Source organism: Chiloscyllium punctatum, chromosome 48, assembly GCF_047496795.1.
Source record: "Chiloscyllium punctatum isolate Juve2018m chromosome 48, sChiPun1.3, whole genome shotgun sequence".
Classification (NCBI taxonomy): domain Eukaryota; kingdom Metazoa; phylum Chordata; class Chondrichthyes; order Orectolobiformes; family Hemiscylliidae; genus Chiloscyllium; species Chiloscyllium punctatum.
This window is the reverse complement of record NC_092786.1, coordinates 60,368,280-60,390,977: the sequence shown is the minus strand read 5'-3', so window position 1 is coordinate 60,390,977 and position 22,698 is coordinate 60,368,280. Positions and strand designations below refer to the sequence as shown.

Sequence of the window (22,698 nt, the reverse complement as noted above, 5' to 3'; positions counted from 1 at the left end):
TTAAATTAGATGGAGATTGTTCCCTTAATGTCCTTTATAATCTCCATAAACACAAATCACCAGAGTAATGCTTTAATTTAAAACACTTTTTATACACAATGAAATCTTTCATCTGTTGGTGCACAGTAGTATCTAACTATTGAAGAATTTAAAACATTACAAGTATAGGAAAGATAATTTTTCAATTTAACTGCTAGTCATGAAACATGCTTTAAGATTACAAACCACTGTTTTCCACATTGGTCTTGTTTGGACTGGTGGCTTCAAAGCTGCAGTTCATCTTTACGATGCTGGTCACAGATGTTAAGTCACTTCTGTTTCCTTGAAAATCCAACTGGGACAGACAATCTCCACTGCCCTTTGCACTTTCATTCTCAGACACTGTAAGCAATGTAAGAAATGTGTGATTTAAATTGTTGCACTGCATTTATAAATGTATCTTTTTAGGCTAATTTTCTTCCCTTGTTTTCTTCCTCTTGAGATATTAATCCTTCCTGAGAGCCTGTGACAATACAGATTGTTTACCACATACTTTTTAGGCAAACATTCTGCATTCAGTCCATCTTAGTTGGCCATTTACCAATTTGGAAATCAACCATGTTTGTAAATGCCTGCTTCCAACAGGTGTTAAGTGGATAGTGATCCAGACCTTTTGTTTTCCTTCTCTACTCCAGGGGAACGAAAGCCAACTGAAATGACCTTACTGTCACCAGGCTTAAATCAGCAACAGTAGCACAGCCCAGGGAACCTTATGGCCTGCAAGATCCAGTTATACTTTATCTTTTACCAAACAAGGCTTCATCAACCAAATGACCATGATTACACCTTAACAAAAACAGGGTATTTGTGGTGAGCAGTTATACTTAAATCAACTGATAGTTAAATCAAAACAGATTATCAAGATCAAACGATAATTTGGAGCAGTCTGAATGTTGTAATCTAACTTTGAAGTTTAAGTTCTCAAACTCTCAAATTACAATTTTGTGGTTTATAGTGTCAAGTAAACTAAACTTGACGATTGCTTCAGATCACTCTCAGGAAAGCAGGAACAATCTGAATACTTTAATCAAGCTAATGATTTTCTATTTGACTGCCCTCTGCAAAGTCCCTGGATGCTAAGCTACTCAGAAATATAAACTAAACTAGGTTTTGTCTGGTCAGTTATCTCTGATGCAGTCAGAAGCTTTCTCTTCTCATTCTCATTCTTTCACATGTTTCAAGGAATCATTTCAGTATTGCTTTTCTCACATTTCTGTGCATCTACTGCACCTTTCAAATGTTCATAAAGTTCAGATATTTCAATCACATTTCTGCATGAACTTCACAGAATTACATGAGTAAGTACCCATATGCCTACACAATATGTGGACTAGAAACAGCTTTCATGCTGTTTTCTTTCAGACTGTCACACACAACAGTTCTCTTTACAAATATGTAGAAACTACAAGTAGTGGGGGGAAATGTACATGAACTGGAGTCACTCTCTTTTTTCCCATCCTTATCCTTTGGTTGCCCCACTGCAGACTGCTCAGATCCATGCGCTGAAGACATGTCTCCTCGTCTAACCTCTTCTTTTGATAAGGAGTTATATCCAAGATCTGACTGCCCACCTTAGGAAAAACAAATACATGGCAGTTAGGGACTGATAAGAGCTTCTTTAAAATATATACTTTTTAAACAGCGAACAAGTTTTGTTTTGTAACTGAAAGGTATACCGCTTCATTCTCCAAAGTGTTATGTTTAGCTAACTGCATCTTTTGTCTGAGGCTAGCATGGGATTATCCAGTTACTGAATATTATGCTGTGATACATGTTTGAAGGAAGACGTTTTTGGTTTTCTTCCTATCTGAATGAAATGGTTGGTAGAAGGTGACAGCAGGTGAAGAACAGTAAACTCAGTCAATATTTGAATGTGAAGAAACCTGAATGTGGAATGTCCAGCTGCTACAGTATTTGGAAATAAGGTGTGTGATGTGGGAGTTCTGGTTGCTAGATCCATGTACCTTCCAAATTCAGCACTAAGCTGAAAGAAAATATTGATAGAACTTCTTTCTGGGTGGGTGATCATTTTACATTATTTAGGTCTACAATAAGTAGGAATTCAACTTGAATCCATATCACTTTCAGTCAGAGTAACCAAATATAGTGGATAGAACTGTGGACTGGCTCTTTAAGAGATGCACTGACATTTGTGTATTTTACATTAAACAAAGGATGATCATTTTGAATAAAAACTACTATAGTTGCAATATTGAGTTATGCCTGATGAGCAATGTAAGCAATGTCTTGTTTAGATATAACCAATGCTTGGCAGTTAATAGTCAACCATCATTAACTGCAGCGCTCTGAAAGGTAGAACTTCCAAATAAACCTGTTAGACTATAACCTGGAGTTGTGTGATTTTTAACATCATTAACTGATGCATTCTTCATGACAATAGAGTTCAATCACCAACCATCTGACACTCATTTCTCCTATGGGATAACATGCTGCTCCCCTTCACAGTGGGATTCTTGCAAATGTCTTGATGAGTGCAAGATGAAAAGCTTTGACAAATTGTCTTTTCTCAGCTATACTCAATTAAGAGATTGTACATGATCCTGGATTGTCATCAGCTTGACTTTGAGCAATTTACCTACACTCCTCCACATGAATAGTTCTTATGGCAAACTACCACCTCATGTCAAAATGCTAAATACATAGTAATTTCTGATATTCATTCCCTTCATTTCTCTCTATTGCACAATGTTGATCAATGGCTTGAGGAATTTGCTTTCATGTAATGCCTCAAACAAGCCACTAGGAGGCACCATGTCAGCACCGGACACCTGACTGAGAGGCTGGATCTGCTTCCAGATCTCTCAGGTGAACTTTCAGACAGTTGCCATGACAAGCCAGACACAAATTACATCCAACTTCCTCTATTTGCTAAAAAAGCCTGATGAAGGAAAATTATTTAAAATGTCCAGAACTAGACGGCATAGATTTAGGGTGAGAGGGGAAAGATATAAAAGGGACCTAAGGGGCAACTTTTTCATGCAGAGGATGGTGGATGTATAGAATGAGCTGCCAGAGGAAGTGGTGGAGGCTGGTACAATTTCAACATTTAAAAGACATCTGGGTATATGAATAGGAAGTGTTTAGAGGGATATGGGCCAAGTGTAACTAGGGAGAGAATAGGGCTCCTCAAAGATCAGCAAGGCAGCCTTTGTGTGGAGCTGCAGAAAATGGGGAAGATACTAAATTAGTATTTTGCATCAGTGTTTACTGTGGAAAAGGATATGGAAGCTATAGGCTGTAGGGAAATAGGTGGTGACATCTTGCAAAATGTCCATATTACAGAGGAGGAAGTGCTGGATGTCTTGAAATGCATAAATCAGGTGTACCCTAGAACTCTGTGGGAAGCTAGAAAAGTGATTGCTGGGCCTCTTGCTGAGATATTTGTATCATCGATAGCCACAGATGAGGTGCCGGAAGACTGGAGGTTGGCTAACGTGATGCCACTATTTAAGAAGGGTGGTAAGGACAAGCCAGAGAACTATAGACCAGTGAGCCTGACGTTGGTGGTGGGCAAGTTGTTGGAGGGAATCCTGAGGGATAGGATGTACATGCATTTGGAAAGCAAGGACTGATTAGGGATATTCAACATGGCTTAGTGAGTGGGAAATCATGTCTCAAAAACTTGATTAGTTTTTTTGAGAAAGTAACAAAGAGGATTGATGAGGGCAGAGTGGTAGATGTGATCTATATGGACTTCAGTAAGGCATTTGACAAGGTTCCCCATGGGAGACTGATTAGCAAGGTTAGATCTCACGGAATACATTCGGGAGGCTGAGGGGCTAATTGAGAGGAGTTACTGGGAGTTGGTCACTCCTAAGGCTCAGGACAAGGATAGATAGGTCACAGCTAGGGGGAGGAAAGGGGACAGACAGACAGTGCAGAGATCCCCTGTGGACGTTCCCCTCAGCAATAAGTAAACCGTTTTGGATACTGCTGGGGGGGATGACCTACCAGAGGAAAGCCATAGCAGTCAGTTCTCTGGCACTGAGCCTGACACTCTGGCAAAGAAGGGAAGGGGGCAGAACAGAAAAGTACTCGATAGTTAGGGGAAATCGACAGGAGATTTTGTGGTCAGGATTGGGATTCCCGGAAGGTGTGTTGCCTCCCTGGTGCCAGGGTCCGGGACGTCTCCGATCGGGTGTATAAGGTTCTAAAAGGGGAGGGCGAACAGCCAGAAATCATGTTACCTATTGGCACTAATGATATAGCCAGGAAAAGGATCGAGGATATAAAAAGTGATTTTAGGGAGTTAGGATGGAAGTTGCAAAGCAGGACGAACATAGTAGTGTTCTCTAGTTTACTACCGGTGCCACGAGATAGCGAGGCGAGGAACAGGGAGCGGGCGCAGCTTAACACGTGGCTGCACAGCTGGTGTAGGAGGGAGGGCTTCAGATATGTAGATAATTGGGATGCCTTCTGGGGAAGGTGGGATCTGTACAAGAAGGACAGGTTGCATCTGAACTGGAAGGGGACCAATGTCCTGGGTGGAAGGTTTGCTCGAGTAGTTCAGGAGGGTTTAAACTAGTTTGGCAGGGGGGTGGGAACCTGAGCTGCATACCGGAGGGGAGAGTTGATGCAGATGAGGCAATGCAAGAGGTAGACCAGCTAGTGGGAAGGATTTTCCTGGGAAGGAAGCAAGAGATCAGTTAAAGTGTGTTTGCTTTAATGCAAGGAGTATCAGGAATAAAAGTGACGGACTTAGAGCACCTGGTGCTATGACGTTGCGGCCATAACAGAGACATGGGTTTCTCAGGGGCAGGAATGGTTGCTGGATGTTCCAGGGTTTAGAGCATTTAAAAAGAATAGGGAGGAGGGAGAAAGAGAAGGGGGTGTAGCACTACTAATCAGAGAGGGTATCACAGCTACAAAAGCTTCCATTGTCGGGGAAGATCTGCCTCCCGAGTCAGTATGGGTGGAAATTAGGAACAGCAAGGGAGCAGTCACCTCGTTGGCTGATAGGAAACAAAGAGTAGTGATAAACGGCTCCATTTTGGAGAGGCAGGCAGTGACCAGTAGGGTACCACAAGGATCAGTACTGGGACCACAGCTTTTTACAATATATGTTAATGATATAGAAGATGGTATTAGTAATAACATTAGCAAATTTGCTGATGATACTAAGCTGGGTGGCAGGGTGAAATGTGATGAGAATGTTAGGAGATTACAGGGTGACCTGGACAAGTTAGGTGAGTGGTCAGATGCATGGCAGATGCAGTTTAATGTGGATAAATGTATGGTTATCCACTTTGGTGGCGAGAACAGGAAGGCAGATTACTACCTAAATGGAATCAATTTAGGTAAAGGGGCAGTACAGAGAGATCTGGGTGTTCTTGTTTTCCAGTCAATGAAGGTAAGCATGCAGGTACAGCAGGTAGTGAAGAAGGCTAATAGCATGCTGGCCTTCATAACAAGAGGGATTGAGTATAGAAGCAAACAGGTTCTTCTGCAGCGGTACAGGGCCCTGGTGAGACCACACCTGGAGTACTGTGTGTAGTTCTGGTCTCCAAATTTGAGGAAAGACATTCTGGCTATTGAGGGAGTGCAGCGTAGGTTCACGAGGTCAATTCCTGGAATGGCAGGATTACCTTACACTGAAAGACTGGAGTGACTAGGCTTGTATACCCTTGAGTTTAGAAGACTGAGAGGGGATATGATTGAGACATATAAGATTATTAAAGGATTGGACACTCTGGAGGCAGGAAACATGTTTCTGCTGATGGGTGAGTGCTGAACCAGAGGACACAGCTTAAAAATACGGGGTAGACCATTTAGGACAGAGATGAGGAGAAACTTCTTCACCCAGAGAGTGGTGGCTGTGTGGAATTCTCTGCCCCAGAGGGTAGTGGATGCCCAGTCTCTGGATTCATTTAAGAAAGAGTTGGATAGAGCTCTCAAGGATTGTGGAATCAAGGGTTATGGAGATAAGGCAGGAACAGGATACTGATTAAGGATGATCAGCCATGATCATATTGAATGGTGGTGCAGACTCAAAGGGCAGAATGGCCTACTCCTGCACCTATTGTCTATTATTAGGGGTTTACTACAGGCCCCCCAATAGCAGCAGGGAAATGGAAGAAAGCATAGGTCGGCAGATTTTGGAAAAGTGTGGACGTAGTAGGTGTTGTAATGGGTGACTTTAACTTTCCCAATATTGATTGGAACCTCCTTCGAGCAGAAGATTTGAAAGGAGCTGTTTTTGTAAGGTGTGTACAGGAGGGTTTCCTAACTCAGTACGTTGACAGGCCGACGAGGGGAGAGGCCATTCTAGACTTGGTGCTCGGAAACGAGCTGGGGCAGATATCAGATCTTGTGGTGGGAGAGCATTTTGGTGATAGTGACCACAACTGCCTCACATTCTACATAGCTTTGGAGAAGGAGAGGATTAGGCAAAATGGGAGGATATTTAATTGGGGAAGAGAAAACTATGATGCGATTAGACATGAGTTAGGAAGCATGGATTGGGAGCAACTGTTCCATGGTAAAGGCACTATAGACATGTGGAGACTGTTTAAGAAACAGTTGTTGCAAGTGATGAATAAATATGTCTCTCTGAGACAGGCAAGAAGGGGTAAGATAAAGGAACCTTGGATGTCGAGAGCGGTGGAGCTTCTCGTCAAAAGGAAAAAGGTAGCTTACATAAGGTGGAGGAAGCTAGGGTCAAGCTCAGCTCTAGAGGATTACAGGCAGGCGAGGAAGGAGCTCAAAAATGGTCTGAGGAGAGCCAGGAGGGGGCACAAGAAAGGCTTGGCAGAACGGATTAGGGAGAACACAAAGGCATTTTACACTTATGTGAGGAATAAGAGAATGGTCAAAGAAAGAGTAGGGCTGATCAGGAATAGCATAGGGAATTTGTGTGTGGAGTCTGAGGTGGTAGGGGAAGTCTTAAATGAGTTTTTTGCTTCTGTCTTTACGAAAGAAACGAACTTTGTAGTGAATGAAACCTTTGAAGAGCAGGTATGCATGCTGGAATGGATAGAGATAGAGGAAGCTGATGTGCTGAAACTTTGTCAAACATTAAGATTGATAAGTCGCAAGGCCTGGACCAGATTTGTCCTCGGCTGCTTTGGGAAATGAGAAATGCAATTGCTTCGCCACTTGCGAAGATCTTTGCATCCTCGCTCTCTACTGGAGTCGTACCTGAGGACTGGAGAGAGGCAAATGTAATTCCTCTCTTCAAGAAAGGAAATAGGGAAATCCCCGGCAATTACAGACCAGCAAGTCTCACGTCTGTTGTCTGCAAGGTGTTAGAAAGGATTCTGAGGGATAGGATTTATGACCATCTGGAAGAGCATGGCTTGATTAAATGCAGTCAACACGGCTTTGTGAGGGGCAGGTCATGCCTCACAAACCTTATCGAGTTCTTTGAGAATGTGACTAGAAAAGTTGATGAGGGTCGAGCTGTGGATGTGGTGTATATGGACTTCAGCAAGGCATTTGATAAGGTTCCCCATGGTAGGCTCATTCAGAAGGTCAGGAGGAATGGAATACAGGGGAACTTAGCTATCTGGATACAGAATTCGCTGGCCAACAGAAGACAGCGAGTGGTAGTAGAAGGAAAATATTCTGCCTGGAAGTCAGTGGTGAGTGGTGTTCCACAGGGCTCTGTCCTTGGGCCTCTACTGTTTGTAATTTTTATTAATGACTTGGATGAGGGGATTGAAGGATGGGTCAGCAAGTTTGCAGACGACACAAAGGTTGGAGGTGTCGTTGACAGTATAGAGGGCTGTTGTAGGCTGCAGCGGGACATTGACAAGATGCAGAGATGAGCTGAGAGGTGGCAGATGGAGTTCAACCTGGATAAATGCAAGATGATGCATTTTGGAAGGTTGAATTTGAAAGGTGAGTACAGGATTAAGGATAGGATTCTTGGCAGTGTGGAGGAACAGAGGGATCTTGGTGTGCAGGTACATAGATCCCTTAAAATGGCCACCCAAGTGGACAGGGTTGTTAAGAAAGCATATGGTGTTTTGGCTTTCATTAACAGGGGGATTAAGTTTAAGAGTCGTGAGATCTTGTTGCAGCTCTATAAAACTTTGGTTAGACCGCACTAGGAATACTGCGTCCAGTTCTGGTCGCCCTATTATAGGAAAGATGTGGATGCTTTGGAGAGGGTTCAGAGGAGGTTTACCAGGATGCTGCCTGGACTGGAGGGCTTATCTTATGAAGAAAGGTTGACTGAACTCGGACTTTTTTCATTGGAGAAAAGGAGGAGGAGAGGGGACCTAAATGAGGTATACAAGATAATGAGAGGCATAGGTAGAGTCGATAGCCAGAGACTATTTCCCAGGGCAGAAATGACTAACATGAGGGGTCATAGTTTTAAGCTGGTTAGAGGAAAGTATAGAGGGGATGTCAGAGGCAGATTCTTTACACAGAGAGTTATGAGAGCATGGAATGCATTGCCAACAGCACTTGTGGAAGCAGGGTCATTGGGGACATTTAAGAGACTACTGGACATGCATATGGTCACAGAAATTTGAGGGTGCATACATGAGGATCAGTGGTCGGCACAACATCGTGGGCTGAAGGTCCTGTTCTGTGCTGTACTGTTCTATGTTCTACTAGCCACTTGGATACAGAACTGGCTCAAAGCAGAAGTCAGAGGGTGGTGGTGGAGGGTTGTTTTTCAGACTGGAGGCCAGGAGTGGAGTGCCACAAGGATTGGTGCTGGGTCCTCTTTTTTTTGTCATTTACATAAATGATTTGGATGCGAGCATAAGAGGTACAGTTAGTAAGTTTGCAGATGACACCAAAATTGGAGGTATAGTGGATAGTGAAGAGGATTACCTCAGATTACAACAGGATTTGGACCAGATGGGCTGAGAAGTGGCAGAGGGACTTTAATTCAGATAAATGCGAGGTGCAATATTTTGGGAAATTTGCAGGACTTATACACTTAATGGTAAGATCCTAGGGAGTGTTGCTGAACAAAGAGACCTTGGATTGCAGGTTCATAGCTCCTTGAAAGTGGAGTCGCAGGTAGATAGGATAGTGAAGGCAGAGTTTGGTATGCTTTCCTTTATTGGTCAGAGTACAGGAGTTGGGATGTCATGTTGCGGCTGTACAGGACATTGGTTCGGCCACTTGGAATATTGCGTGCAATTCTGGTCTCCTTCCTATCAGAAAGATGTTGTGAAACTTGAAAGGGTTAATAAAAGGTTTACAAGTATTTTGCCAGGGTTGGAGGATTTGAGCTATAGCGAGAGGCTGAACAGGCTGGGGCTATTTTCCCTAGACGTCGGAGGCTAAGGGGTGGCCTTATTCAGGTTTTCAAAATTATGAGGGGCATGGATAGGGTAAATAGGCAAAGTCTTTTCCCTGGGTGGGGGAGTCCAGAACTAGAGGGCATAGGTTTAGGGTGAGAGGGGAAAGGTATACAAGAGACCTACGGGGCAACTTTTTCACACAGAGGGTGGTACGTGCATGGAATGAGCTGCCAGAGGAAGTCGTGGAGGCTGGTACAACTGCAACATTTAAGAGGCATTTGGATGGGTATATGAATAGAAAGGGTTTGGAGGGATATGGGCCGGGTACTGGCAAATGGGACTACATTAGGTTAGGATATCTGGTCGGCATGGACTAGTTGGACCAAAGAGTCTGTTTCCGTGCTGTACATCTCTATGACCTTATGTCAGTACTCCTAAGCAACTACTTTACTTAGTGGATGATCAGTAAGCAGTTCAGAACTAGTCGAATGGTACAAACTCAAAACTTAAAAAATGAAGTGCGTGAGGCCTCTGTGGTGCAGTGGTAGTGTCCCTTTCCCTGAATTGAGGCCTAGATTTAATCCCACCTGCTCCATAGCTACGTAATAACATCTCTGAACAGGTTGATTAGAAAAACAGGTTACATCAAAAAAGTTGTTCAGGGGCTTTAAGCAAGCAGATGAAAGCTATTACTGGCAAACATGAACTTTGCAGGGAGTGTTTCTAAATGCAGAAAACAGCAACTAATTTGGACTTATTTTAATGTTTACTGAAGAGTTTTGCTAAAATTAATGGAGTGTGAATTAAGGGCAAGTTACACACACAGAGCAAGATTCAAACATGCATTCTGAATGTTTGTTCAGAAATTTGTTCCATTATATTTTGCATTTTTACAGTAATTACAATCAATCATCCAAAGCAAATAATCCTGCAAGTGACTCATGACCTTTCAGAAAATAGAGAAACAAGTATATCTACAAATGCCTTTGTACCAATTTCTATTTCTTGTAACTTTCTATAATGTTGTTTATTTAAGCAAAACAATCTGCAACACATCATCTATGCAAATTGTACTATAAATGTATTGAAGTATGTAATTTTAGTAATACAAATTAACACCAATAAATTATTCAGTTAACAACTGAACACAATGGCACATGTACATATGAAACTAAAAGAATGCTAGCTCTGAATTGCACCGATAAACATACAACACTGATTCACATACCAAACCACTGTACTGAGTGTTTATGACCATGACCTGCAATAGTGTTTCACCCCCAAGTACACATTTATCTAAGTGGATGTAACATCCCCTTCTGCATAATGGACACTGGAAAGAAAAACAAGTTCTGAAGAATCATACTGCAATCTAAATCTTAATTCTGTTTCCTTCTCAATAGATGTTGCCAGATCTACTGAGTTTCTCCAGCATCCTGTTTGTTTCACATTCCCATCATATACAGTATTTTCCCTTTATTTGAGGAAAAACAAGACTGGAAAATCACTTTGGATAATTTGTGTTTGGTGACTGAGGTGAGTTCTAACTGCATGTCGGAGTATGATACCTTGTGAATATTTTATCACTTATAGCATTCAATTTGCTAACATGAAACAAAGTGTATCCTGCACTGTCAGTGTATTTTACTGGATTGCTACCTAGGGCTAGTCTAAATATTACTCCACTCTAGGATGGAAAGAAAACATGCAATTTTTTTCATATACGAATCACATTTAGAGAAAATAGCAAAAGGAACAATAGTAAAAAGTAAACTAAAAGTTGAGGAAATTAATTAGAAGTAAAACATGAAAGAACAGCAGAAAGAAAAACACATGGACATTAGACAATTACCTGAAAACATATGATCATCCATTAGTTCGGAGGAAATCCAGAGAGAGAGAAACGGCACTCTTTCATACAAGGAATCCTGACTGTCATATCCATAGCTCAAGCTAGAGCCAAGCCTAGCTGCGTGCAGAGAACATGTGTGTAGGGATAGGGAAGATGGTGGATTAAAGTAAAACATGGAAGGGAAGAGGTCATCATGATAAAGAGGAAATCAAAAACACAGACAATGGATACAAGATGACCCCAAATAGACACAGAGAATAGGGGACAGCAAAAAGCAATGAATAAAACAAAAGATAAGAGAAGTTTGAGTTGACAGATATTGGTGACACTGTCAAATGTACCTGTACTAGATCTATCATCAGTGGAATCTACTTTCATTAGCTCGGAGTTGAACTGGGGCTGTTCCGCAGTGCTAGTGTCATTAGAGCTATCCATGCTGCCGTGGCTAACAGCATCCAAGTCACTGCCATCTGCTTAGAGAACAGAATAGATTAGAACAAGTCAGGAGCAAGTTACTGCAGATGCTGGAATTCGAGCTGAAAACCAAAATGCTGGAGATCACAGCAGGTCAGGCAGCGTTCATGGTCAGAAAGCAAGCTAATGTTGAGTCTAGATGACTCTTCATCAGAGCTGAAGTGAAGTGTGGAGGGGACAGCATTTATGCCATGGTTAGGAGGTGGGAATGGAGTGCTGGGGAGAAAGGATGTTGGTAGAACATAGAACATAGAACAATACAGCACAGAACAGGCCCTTCGGCCCACGATGTTGTGCCGAACTTCTATCCTAGATTAAGCACCCATCCATGTACCTATCCAAATGCCGCTTAAAGGTCGCCAATGAATCTGACTCTACCACTCCCTCGGGCAGCGCATTCCATGCCCCCACCACTCTCTGGGTAAAGAACCCACCCCTGACATCTCCCCTATACCTTCCACCCTTCACCTTAAATTTATGTCCCCTTGTAACACTCTGTTGTACCCGGGGAAAAAGTTTCTGACTGTCTACTCTATCTATTCCTCTGATCATCTTATAAACCTCTATCAAGTCACCCCTCATCCTTCGCCGTTCCAACGAGAAAAGGCCGAGAACTCTCAACCTATCCTCGTACGACCTACTCTCCATTCCAGGCAACATCCTGGTAAATCTTCTCTGCACCCTCTCCAAAGCTTCCACATCTTTCCTAAAGTGAGGCGACCAGAACTGCACACAGTACTCCAAATGTGGCCTAACCAAAGTCCTGTACAGCTGCAACATCACCTCACGACTCTTGAATTCAATCCCTCTGCTAATGAACGATAATACTCCATAGGCCTTCTTACAAACTCTATCCACCTGAGTGGCAACCTTCAAAGATCTATGTACACAGACCCCAAGATCCCTCTGTTCCTCCACCTGACCAAGAACCCTACCATTAACCCTGTATTCCGCATTCTTATTTGTTCTTCCAAAATGGACAACCTCACACTTGGCAGGGTTGAACTCCATCTGCCACTCCTCAGCCCAGCTCTGCATCATATCTAAGTCCCTCTGCAGCCGACAACAGCCCTCCTCACTGTCCACAACTCCACCTATCTTTGTATCATCTGCAAATTTACTGACCCACCCTTCGACTCCCTCATCTAAGTCATTAATAAAAATTACAAACAGCAGAGGACCCAGAACTGATCCCTGCGGAACTCCACTTGTAACTGGACTCCATGCTGAATATTTACCATCTACCACCACTCTCTGACTTCGACCGGTTAGCCAGTTTTCTATCCAATTGGCCAAATTTCCCTCTATCCCATGCCTCCTGACTTTCCGCATAAGCCTACCATGGGGAACCTTGTCAAATGCCTTACTAAATGGTAATGCATATTAAGTGATCAGAATATGAGAAATGTGTGTCTAACTAATAGACTGGAAAAAATAGACAGTTCCACCAGGGGCAAGAGAGAGAAGAGAGGAGGAGGAGACAGAGAATGGAACAAGCAAAGCTAAAAGAAAAGGAAGAAATGACTTCATAATTGGAAGGTGCTCAACTCAATATTGAGCCCAGAAGGTTGTAATCTGTCTAGTTGGAAGATGAGATGTTGTTCCTCCAGTTTGCAATGTGATTCGCTGGAACATTGCAGCATGCCAAGGACAGACTAGTGGGCATGTGAGCAGGACAGTGTGTTAAAATGACCGGCTACAGGAAGATGCCCGTGCCACCTTTCCCTCAACCCCCAAAAAAACCACTGGATAAACATTGCCCCCTCTACACTTCACATCAGCTCTAATGAAGAGTCATCTAGATTCAAAATGTTAGCTTGCTTTCTCCCCATGGATTCTGCTTGACCCGCTGTGATCTCCAGAATTTTTTGTTTTCAGATTAGAAAACGTTGCTCGGAACCAGGTAATTCTCTCTCGTCAATTCACTCTCTATCTCTTCTAAAGTTACAACTCCATGTTTGAACAATAAGTGACACAAGCCACAATTATTCTGGTGATTCCAGTGACTAAAGGTGTTACATACTATTAACCCATAAGACGTATCAAAACTTGTCACACTGCAATCAAAATAGTAACTGTGGCTATTAGTTCACTCCTTGTGCCGTGCATTGCTAACTCAGACAGGGAGTCAAATTTGTATACCGGATGATCAGTGTTGTTGACTTATTGGCTAAATTTTTTGAGACATAAAGGAATCACTACAATTGATTATAAAGGATCCACCTCCATAAGAACCTTCTTCAAAATTCTGAAATAAGATTTACTCGAGTATTCTTTTTAATTAATACCTCTCTTACAAGAATGATTGAAGTTTAAAATCACACAACACCAGATTATAGTCCAACAGATTTATTTGGAAGTACTAGCTTTCAGAGCGCTGTTCCTTCCTCAGGTAACTAGTGGGGCAGGATCATAAGACACAGAATTTATAGCAAAAGATCACAATGTCATGCAATTAAAACAAAATGTTAAGTCTTTCATCTTTGAGAATGGGTTGCAGGTTTCAGTTCATTAATATGTAAACTCCAGAACTTACTTTAAGCCACGTTCTCGAGATAACACAAGGTTTTATGAAAAAAAGGTGACATCTCAGCTCAGACAATGTATTAAAGATGTGAGTTTAGAGTCTCATCCCAATCTTGAGTCAGACTGGCTCTACTTCCAAAGTATGAATTTATAAAATATTATATGGATTGACTGCCTGTAGGTTGTGAGCTTTTTGAGCAAAAATACACTGTACCTACAAATATAGATTCACCCCACATACTTATGTGTGTGTGTGTGTGTGTGCGTGTGTGTGAGAGAGAGAGAGAGGGAGAGAGTGAGTGTGAGAGAGGGAGAGAGTGAGTGTGAGTGAGAGAGAGTGCATCCTTATACACAGATGAGGAAGGACACCACTTCAACACATCCATCCTAGGACAAGGCAAACAGAGGCACGAGAATTCCTAGAAGCATGGTAGATTATGTGCCTGAGTGTGACGGAGTATAAGCTTGTGAAAGGGTTTGCGCGTGAGTGTGAAGGGTGTACGTTTGTGTGTCTGAGAGAGAGAGCATGTGTATGAGAGAGGGTCTGCGTGAGCATGAGTGTGTGTAAGAATGAGTGTGAGAGAGTGTATAGTGTAGTGGGGTTACCTGTAGTGTGGTATGAACCCAATGTCCCGGTTGAAGCCATCCCCATGGGTAGCAAACTTTGCTAGCAGCCTCTGCTCGGCTACTGTGTTGTTGCATGGTACATTGATGAGACCAAGTAGATGCTACAACAACGGATGAATGGACACCAAGCAACAATCGTCAGACAGGGATGTTTCCTCCCAGTCAGAGAACATTTCAATGGTCAGGGACATTAGGCCTTGGATCTTCGGGTGACCATCCTCCAAGGCGGACTTCGGGATATGCAACAACACACAATGGCCGAGGAGAGGTTGATAGCCAAGTTTGGTACCCATGAGGATGGCCTTAACACGGACTTTGCATTCATGTCACACTACAGGTGACCCCCTATACTCTCTCTCTCACACACACCCTTACATACTCACATACTCACACAGACATTCTCTCATACACTCGTGCTCTCTCTCAGATACACACATATACACCCCACTCTCACTGGTATCCTTATACACAGATGAGGAAGGACACCACTTCAACACATCCATCCTAGGACAAGCCAAACAGAGGCAAGCACGAGAATTCCTAGAAGCATGGCATTTCAACCGGAACTCTATCAACAAACACGTTGACTTGGATCCCATGTACCACCTCCTGAGAAAAAGAACAGGAAATGACATCACCAACCCAAGGAAATCTAAGCACAAAACAGAAAGTGGGCCATGCCACCAGTGCTTCATCCAGAGGCTCACTGATGATGTTACCTAATATGGTGACGCAACGTCTGAAAATGAACCATCCAGCTCAGTGAGCAAACCTACACACAGAACCTCGACCTGAGCTACAAATCTTCGCAAAACTTGTTAACGTACAATCCCCATACCCACACCCCCTAACAGGCTTAGACTCCGTCACACTCACGTGCTCAGGCACACACATATGTAAGTCCATGGGGTGAATTTGCGTTTGCAGAATTGTATTTGCAGTTAGATTCTAATTTTGCTCAAAAAGCACACAACTTGCAAGCAGTCAATGCAGGAAGTCAATCCATATAACATTTTATAAATTTCTACTTTGGATAGAACCAGTCTAACTCAAGATTGGGATACACACAGACTCTAACTACACACCTTTAATATATTGTCTGAGCTGAGATGTCACCGGGTTTTTATAAAACCTCAAGTTGCTCAAGAATTTGACTTAAAAGCAGTTCTGGGATTAACATATTAATTAACCAAAACCTGCAACCCACTCAAAAAGATGAAAGACTTAACAGCAATCTAGGTTTGTTCATTATATCATTTCAGTTACATGACACTGTAATCTTTTGCTATACCTTCTATGTCTTATGATCCTGTTCCACAGTTACCAGATGAAGGAGCAGTGCTCCGAAAGTTAGTACCTCCATATAACCTGATGTTGTGTGATTTTTAGCTTTGTCCACCCCAGTCCAACACTGACACCTCTGCAACAAGAATGATTGAGGTCAAGTGTTCAGAAAACTGGAACAACATACTTGATTTGAATAACATTATTGTGGTAACAAAATGAAATTCTTCTAATCACATTACTTCAGTTCACGCCAGCTGCTAAATATAATTGCTCTTCACAACAGTTCATCAATTAAATCAATCACCATTTAATAAGATTTTTGATCCCCTCCCAAGAAAAGCAAATGATTCCCAAGGCTTCATTATGGAAGAGATGCTGATTGCAAGAGTCCTCCAAGGTTTAATTTCCACTTAAATTGATTAAATATATGAGAACAGAGATGAAACATTAATTCATTCTTCAAAATGGCATTTGAACCTCCTATGTTACTGCCATGGTGTTAGATGGAAATCTGTGAAATTTGTGATTTGTAGTTAAGAGGGACAAGACCTTCACCTGGAAATCAGTCTGGGGAGAGGATAACTGCCAAAGCTCTAAACATTTTTCTGTCAGAATATTGTATCGTGTGGGATTCAGGTTTGTCACTGAGCAGAGCGGGCATAGCTAGCATTATTGATGTTCCATTTCTGACAGTAGCATAACAGAAGAGTACTCCCAATAAATGTGGACCAAACACAAATATGTGATGGAAATAAAAGAAGATAATGAATTTTTGGTCTTCAGAAATAGATTCCCATAGATGTTAACACAATATTAAAATATTTCTAGTTACAGGAAAAGCAATTAAAAATACGTAACAGATGAGCTGTAAAAAGCAGAGTATGAGAACTTCAAAGCAAAACTGAACTATAAGGAAATTATACCTGACAATGATATCTTTATTAAATATTTTTCTCACAGCCTTGTGCACTGCAGACTGTGAAACATCTGTACTCTTCCTAGTGTGTGCTGTCCACATGAACTTGCTATCTGTCTGTTCCATCTCAGACAAAAGCATCAACACAGAGGTTCTGCACCTCATGGGTCAGCAATACTGTGTTTTAGGAAGGTCATCTGATGAGAGCAATGTGCCAGGTTTGACTCCCAGTTTTTACTGAATTAGTTGCTTTCAAGTATGGCACTGACAGCAGAAGGCCTGCTGCCCACACTAATATTTAATACATTCTTGTTCTATGCAACATTACATTTTTATAGCAGGGAACAAGAGCATTTAAATATAACACTGAGCTTTACATCTTATTATATTTAAGTTGAAATATGTTTAGAATTATCAGTAAACCAATTTAATTCAGAAAATAAGACAATTTTATATAGTATTTGAACAATGTCTTCCTACATGTTTTATTATAACTCTGAACTAAATAAAGACTTAAAAAACATCTTCAACTCCTAAGTAAAATTAGAATAAAATGGTTTACAAAGCCTATGGAAATATTGCAACTCTCAAGACTACATCTACAGAAATTATCAGCTTTACAACTAAATGCGCCTCTGCATAGATCAGCTGAACAGCAAGTGCTTTCTGAATCACACAGACTGCCTGATTCTAACTTTGAGTCCTACCCGAGAGCACTGGAGTTTGTGGCGGGATTGCTGGGGCCCTTTTCAAAGCTCTGCGGAACTGAGCTGTTGCAAGCACAACGTTCCTTATCTTCATCCACAGAAAATAGCCGCCTCTGTTGCTTGATGGCCACGTACTCTCTAAAACAGCCTGTGGAAAATCAAATGCAGTCCACTATTAGCCCAGTGCAAAACCAAAAGGAAAAGCTCCTTTTTGAGGGCATAAAATCAAACTGTCTGGATATTGGTAAAGTTAGATTTTACTTGCTATTCAGGCTGTAGGTAAAGAAATGTAATTGTCAGTCGGGAATTACAGAAACCCTAGCTCCTGTGTCAACCCTGATTCTGAATGAATCCTCATCTAGTGCAGATGACAGAAGCTTGCTGCATGACAAGTAAAACATGATGAACTAAGGTTCTCAAAAAGTCCCATTTTTATGATATTAAAAACAAAACAACTTCGAATAATATCAGAAAACATCCCAAGGTGTTTCATCAAGTGGAATTTAAAAATAATTGTCAGGACAAATGAGGTGTTATTAGGATAGGCACCAAAAGCTTGGTCAAAGAGGTGGGTTTTCAGGGTACTTTAAATGAAGAAAGGTTGGTCGAGAGATGGAAGGGCTTGGTACTGGAATCTCAAAGTGCACTGTCTAACCTGTCAACTTCAGGATGTGGAATTATGGTCAATGCACATGAAACCAAACTCAAAAGGATTAGCAAGGTTAGATCTCATGGAAGAAAGGGAGAACTAGCCATTTGGATACAGAACTGGCTCAAAGGTAGAAGACAGAGGGTGGTCGTGGAGGGTTGTTTTTCTGACTGGAGGCCTGTGACCAGTGGAGTGCCACAAGGATCGGTGTTGGGTCCTCTGCTTTTTGTCGTTTACATAAATGATTTGGATGCGAGTATAAGAGGTACAGTTAGTAAGTTTGCAGATGACACCAAAATTTGAGGTGTAGTGGACAGCAAAGAGGGTGACCTCAGATTACAACAGGATCTGGACCAGATGGGCCAATGGGCTGAGAAGTGGCAGACGGAGTTTATTTCAGATAAATGCGAGGTGCTTCATTTTGGGAAAGCAAATCTTAGTAGGACTTATACACTTAATGGTAAGGTCCTAGAAGTGTTGCTGAACAAAGAGACCTTGGAGTGCAGGTTCATAGCTCCTTGAAAGTGGAGTCGCAGGTAGATAGGATAGTGAAGGCTTTCCTTTATTGATCAGAGTATTGAGTACAGGAGCTGGAAGGTCATGTTGCGGCTGTACAGGACATTGGTTAGGCTATTGTTGGAATCTTGCGTGTAATTCTGGTCTCCTTCCTATGTTGTGATGTTGTGAAACTTGAAAGCGTTCAGAAAAGATTTACAAGGATGTTGCCAGGGTTGGAAGATTTGAGCTATAGGGAGAGACTGAACAGGCTGGGGCTGTTTTCCGTGGAGCGTTGGAGGCTGAGGGGTGACCTTAGAGAGGTTTACAAAATTATGAGGGGCATGGATAGGATAAATAGATAAAGTCTTTTCCCTGGGATCGGAGAGTCCAGAACTAGAGGGCAGAGGTTTAGATTAGATTAGATTAGATTAGATTACATTACATTACAGTGTGGAAACAGGCCCTATGGCCCAACAAGTCCACACCGACTCGCCGAAGCGCAACCCACCCATACCCCTACATTTACCCCTTACCTAACACTACGGGCAATTTAGCATGGCCAATTCACCTGATCTGCACATCTTTGGTCTGTGGGAGGAAACGGGAGCACCCGGAGGAAACCCACGCAGACACAGGGAGAACGTGCAAACTCCACTCAGTCAGTCGCCTGAGGTGGGAATTGAACCCAGGTCTCTGGCACTGTGAGGCAGCAGTGCTAACCACTGTGCCACCCACATAGGTGAGAGGGGAAAGATATGAAAGAGACCTAACGGGCAACTTTTTCACACAAAGGGTGGTACATGTATGGAATGAGCTGCCAAAGGATGTGGTGGAGGCTGGTACAACTGCAACATTTAAGAGGCATTTGGACGGGTATATGAATAGGAAGGGTTTGGAGGGATATGGGCCGGGTGCTGGCAGGTGGGACTAGATTGGGTTGGGATATCTGGTCGGCATGGACAGGTTGGACCGAAGGATCTGTTTCAATGCTGCACATCTCTATGACTCTAAAAGGAAAAGCGAGGGGTGATTTGCAGGACTGAAGATGATTACATTCATAAAAGGATTAAGCCAGAAAGAAAATGTAAACACAAGCATGGGAATTTTAAATCTGAAGTCTTGGCTCCCAGGAGACAAGGTAGGTCAGTAAAGAGAGAGAGGCAGTCGGTGAACAGCACTTGGCATGCAATAGGTTTAGAACGTTTTGGAAGAGCTGATGTTTATGGAACATGGGAGAGGATTGGACCAGTCTGGAATTACAGGCATGGTTTAGATTTCAATTACAAGAGGGTATAAATCAGTTAAGGTAAATCATGTTATGGAGGTGCAATGGAATTAGGGTCAAATTGGGTGTTAAAGTTGCAAAGAGTTTGATTCAAGCTGAGTCAATAGCCTGGTACAGAGATTTTGTGGAAAAGAGTGAAGGTACTTCAGACTAAAATATTCACTGACATCAGAATGAATAACAGTATCACTGAACAATTCTAATGTGAAGTGGGAGTTATTAAAGAATGACAGGATGCGAAGATAATATTTGACACATTTGCCTTCATTGGTCATAACATGATTATAGGAGTTGGGATTACATGTTGTAGCTGCACAGGGCACTGGTGAGGTCACTTTTGGAATACTGCATACAATTATGGTTGTCCTTCTACACGAAGGATGCTGTTAAACTTGAGAGGGTGCAGAAACGATTTACAGGGATGTTGCCAGGACTAGAAGGTTTGAGCTATGGGGAGAGGTTGAATAAGCTGGGTTTTTTTTCCCCTGGAGTGGTGCAGACTGAGGGGTGACCTAATAGAAGCTTATTAAACCATGAGAGGCATGGATAGGGTGAATAACCAAGGTCTTTTCCCTAGGGGAGATAACAGATCATAGATGAGAGGGGAAAAAGTTAAAGGAGTACCTGAGGGGTAACTTTTTCATGCAGAAGTTGGTGCATGTATGGAATGAGCTGCCAGAGGAAGTGGTGGAGACGGGTACAATGACATTTAAAAGGCACCCGGATAAGTATATGAAGTGGAAGAGGTTTGAATGATATGGGCTAGGTCCTGGCACTTGGTACTTGTACAGATTGGGATGTCTGGTTGGTGTGGATGAATTGGACCAAATAATATGACTATCTTTGTTCTAGTACTGCATGATGTAATTTATAGAATATGGCAGAAACTCTTAAAAACATTGCCTTTGAAATCAACATTGAAATGTGCATTAAGGGATTGAGGAATAAAGCTGTGACTCATATTATCATTCTATCATATGCTAATAGTTGGCTATATTCTAAAGAGCTAGATTGTTGTACTGTAGCTTTCAGGCTCCTTTATATAATTAATGACTATGAAACAGCTCAATCCTGTTCAGCTTGCATTGGAGTCAATGGCACCATAGATCGGCAAGTTCAATTCACTTTAATCAGACTAACATTGACAGGTGGAAGTCAAACAGGTTCATTTTAAATGAATATCTTATAAAATACAATAAAGTTGTGCAGCAAAATTACTCAATTTCAAGTTATAAAATCATTTTTTATTTTATATAGTAACAGTGAAAACAGAATTTAAACAAAAGCTTATTTGTCTACAGAAAGTGTAAGTACAGTTACTCAATGAATAAGTATATGCACAGTTGAGGTTCAGTGATATAGTCCAGAAATGATATGTTTCTGAGTGATAGAACTGGAAATTATGGGGAAAGAGATTATACAGATCAAAAATGAGGGGTACAGTCATCCATATTGGGAAAAATATACAGATCCATGTGAATTAACTAATCTCAATTGGCAAGAATCAGTAAAGGTTTATGAAGTCAGCCGTATTTTCCCGGTCTCAGGACAAAGCAATAACATTCTATTGATCCCATTGCTTTTAAGCAGTAACTTCAGCTAAACTGTGCATGAATGAACAAAAGAAACCAAGCTTAGCTTCAACATTCTTTTGGATAGAATAGTCCACCAATTTGAATCCACACACAAACTCAAAGAACAGATTCTTGGACAAAATAAGTGCAGTTGTCAGTTCCATGGAAACAAACTCTACTAAAGCAGTGCCTTCAGGAAATAAGGGGAACAAAACAAAAATCAGATGGAGGAAAAGCAATGCCTTTGTTATTTAAAAATGTAATTTCAGTTATTAGAGTACAGAAAAAAGCAGGGTAGTGTGATGAGTTTTGCACTGTTCCCTAGGACATTAACCTGTGACTCTGGATTACTTGTGCAGTGACATGACTACTAAACCACCATCTCTCCATAGGGATTTACCGCAGAATTCTGCATTATAGAAGGCCTTTGTACATGAGCCACAAAACAGCAAGTCCAGTAAGTGATCAGAAAGGCAAATGGATGCTGGCCTTTATTACGAGGGACAGAGTATGAAAGTAAGGATGTCTAAATGCAATTGTCTGGGGTATTGGAGAGAATGCATCTGGAGCAGTGTGTACAGTTTTGGTCTTCTTATGCAAGGGGAGGCTTCACTTGCAGAGAAGCAGGACAGAATGGGATCACAGCTGATTCCTGGGGTAAAGGGATCGTCTAATGAAAAAAGGATGAGGAGGTTGTACCTATAATCATGGGGGTTTGAAGAATTAGAGATAATCTTATTGAAATTTGTAAGATTCTGACAGAGTGGACTTGACAGAGAAGAAACTGAGGAGATGTTTCCTCTCGTTGGGAATCTAGAACTAAGGGCACAGTTAAAATAAAAGATGCCTCTATTTGAAACAGACATGTGGAGAAATATCTTTTCTCAGTTGGTCATTAGTCTTTGGAATTCACCAAACAGCAGTTGAGGCTAGATCATTAAAAATATTCAAGGGTGAGTTAGATATCTTTGATTGATAAGAAAATCAATGATTATGGGATGATAGACAGGAAAGGGAGTTAGGACCTTAAGGAGTTC

At 41.8% G+C, this 22,698-nt stretch overlaps 1 protein-coding gene across 10 annotated transcripts in view; it reads right to left on the bottom strand.

Moving 5' to 3' along the window:
- The window catches only part of dennd4a (DENN/MADD domain containing 4A), a 157,961-nt gene that overhangs the window by 23,901 nt on the left and 111,362 nt on the right, over positions 1-22,698 (bottom strand). For 2 of the 10 annotated variants that reach the window (XM_072565375.1, XM_072565377.1), the window contains exons 18-22: positions 17,656-17,803; positions 11,460-11,591; positions 11,119-11,235; positions 1,467-1,610; positions 226-381 (exon numbers count right to left, since the gene is read on the bottom strand). In XM_072565375.1, coding sequence (XP_072421476.1) covers positions 226-381; positions 1,467-1,610; positions 11,119-11,235; positions 11,460-11,591; positions 17,656-17,803 — 697 coding nt within the window. The remainder of the gene's footprint in view (positions 1-225; positions 382-1,466; positions 1,611-11,118; positions 11,236-11,459; positions 11,592-17,655; positions 17,804-22,698) is intronic. The other 8 variants (XM_072565378.1, XM_072565383.1, XM_072565379.1 and 5 more) reach the window with 5 other exon arrangements.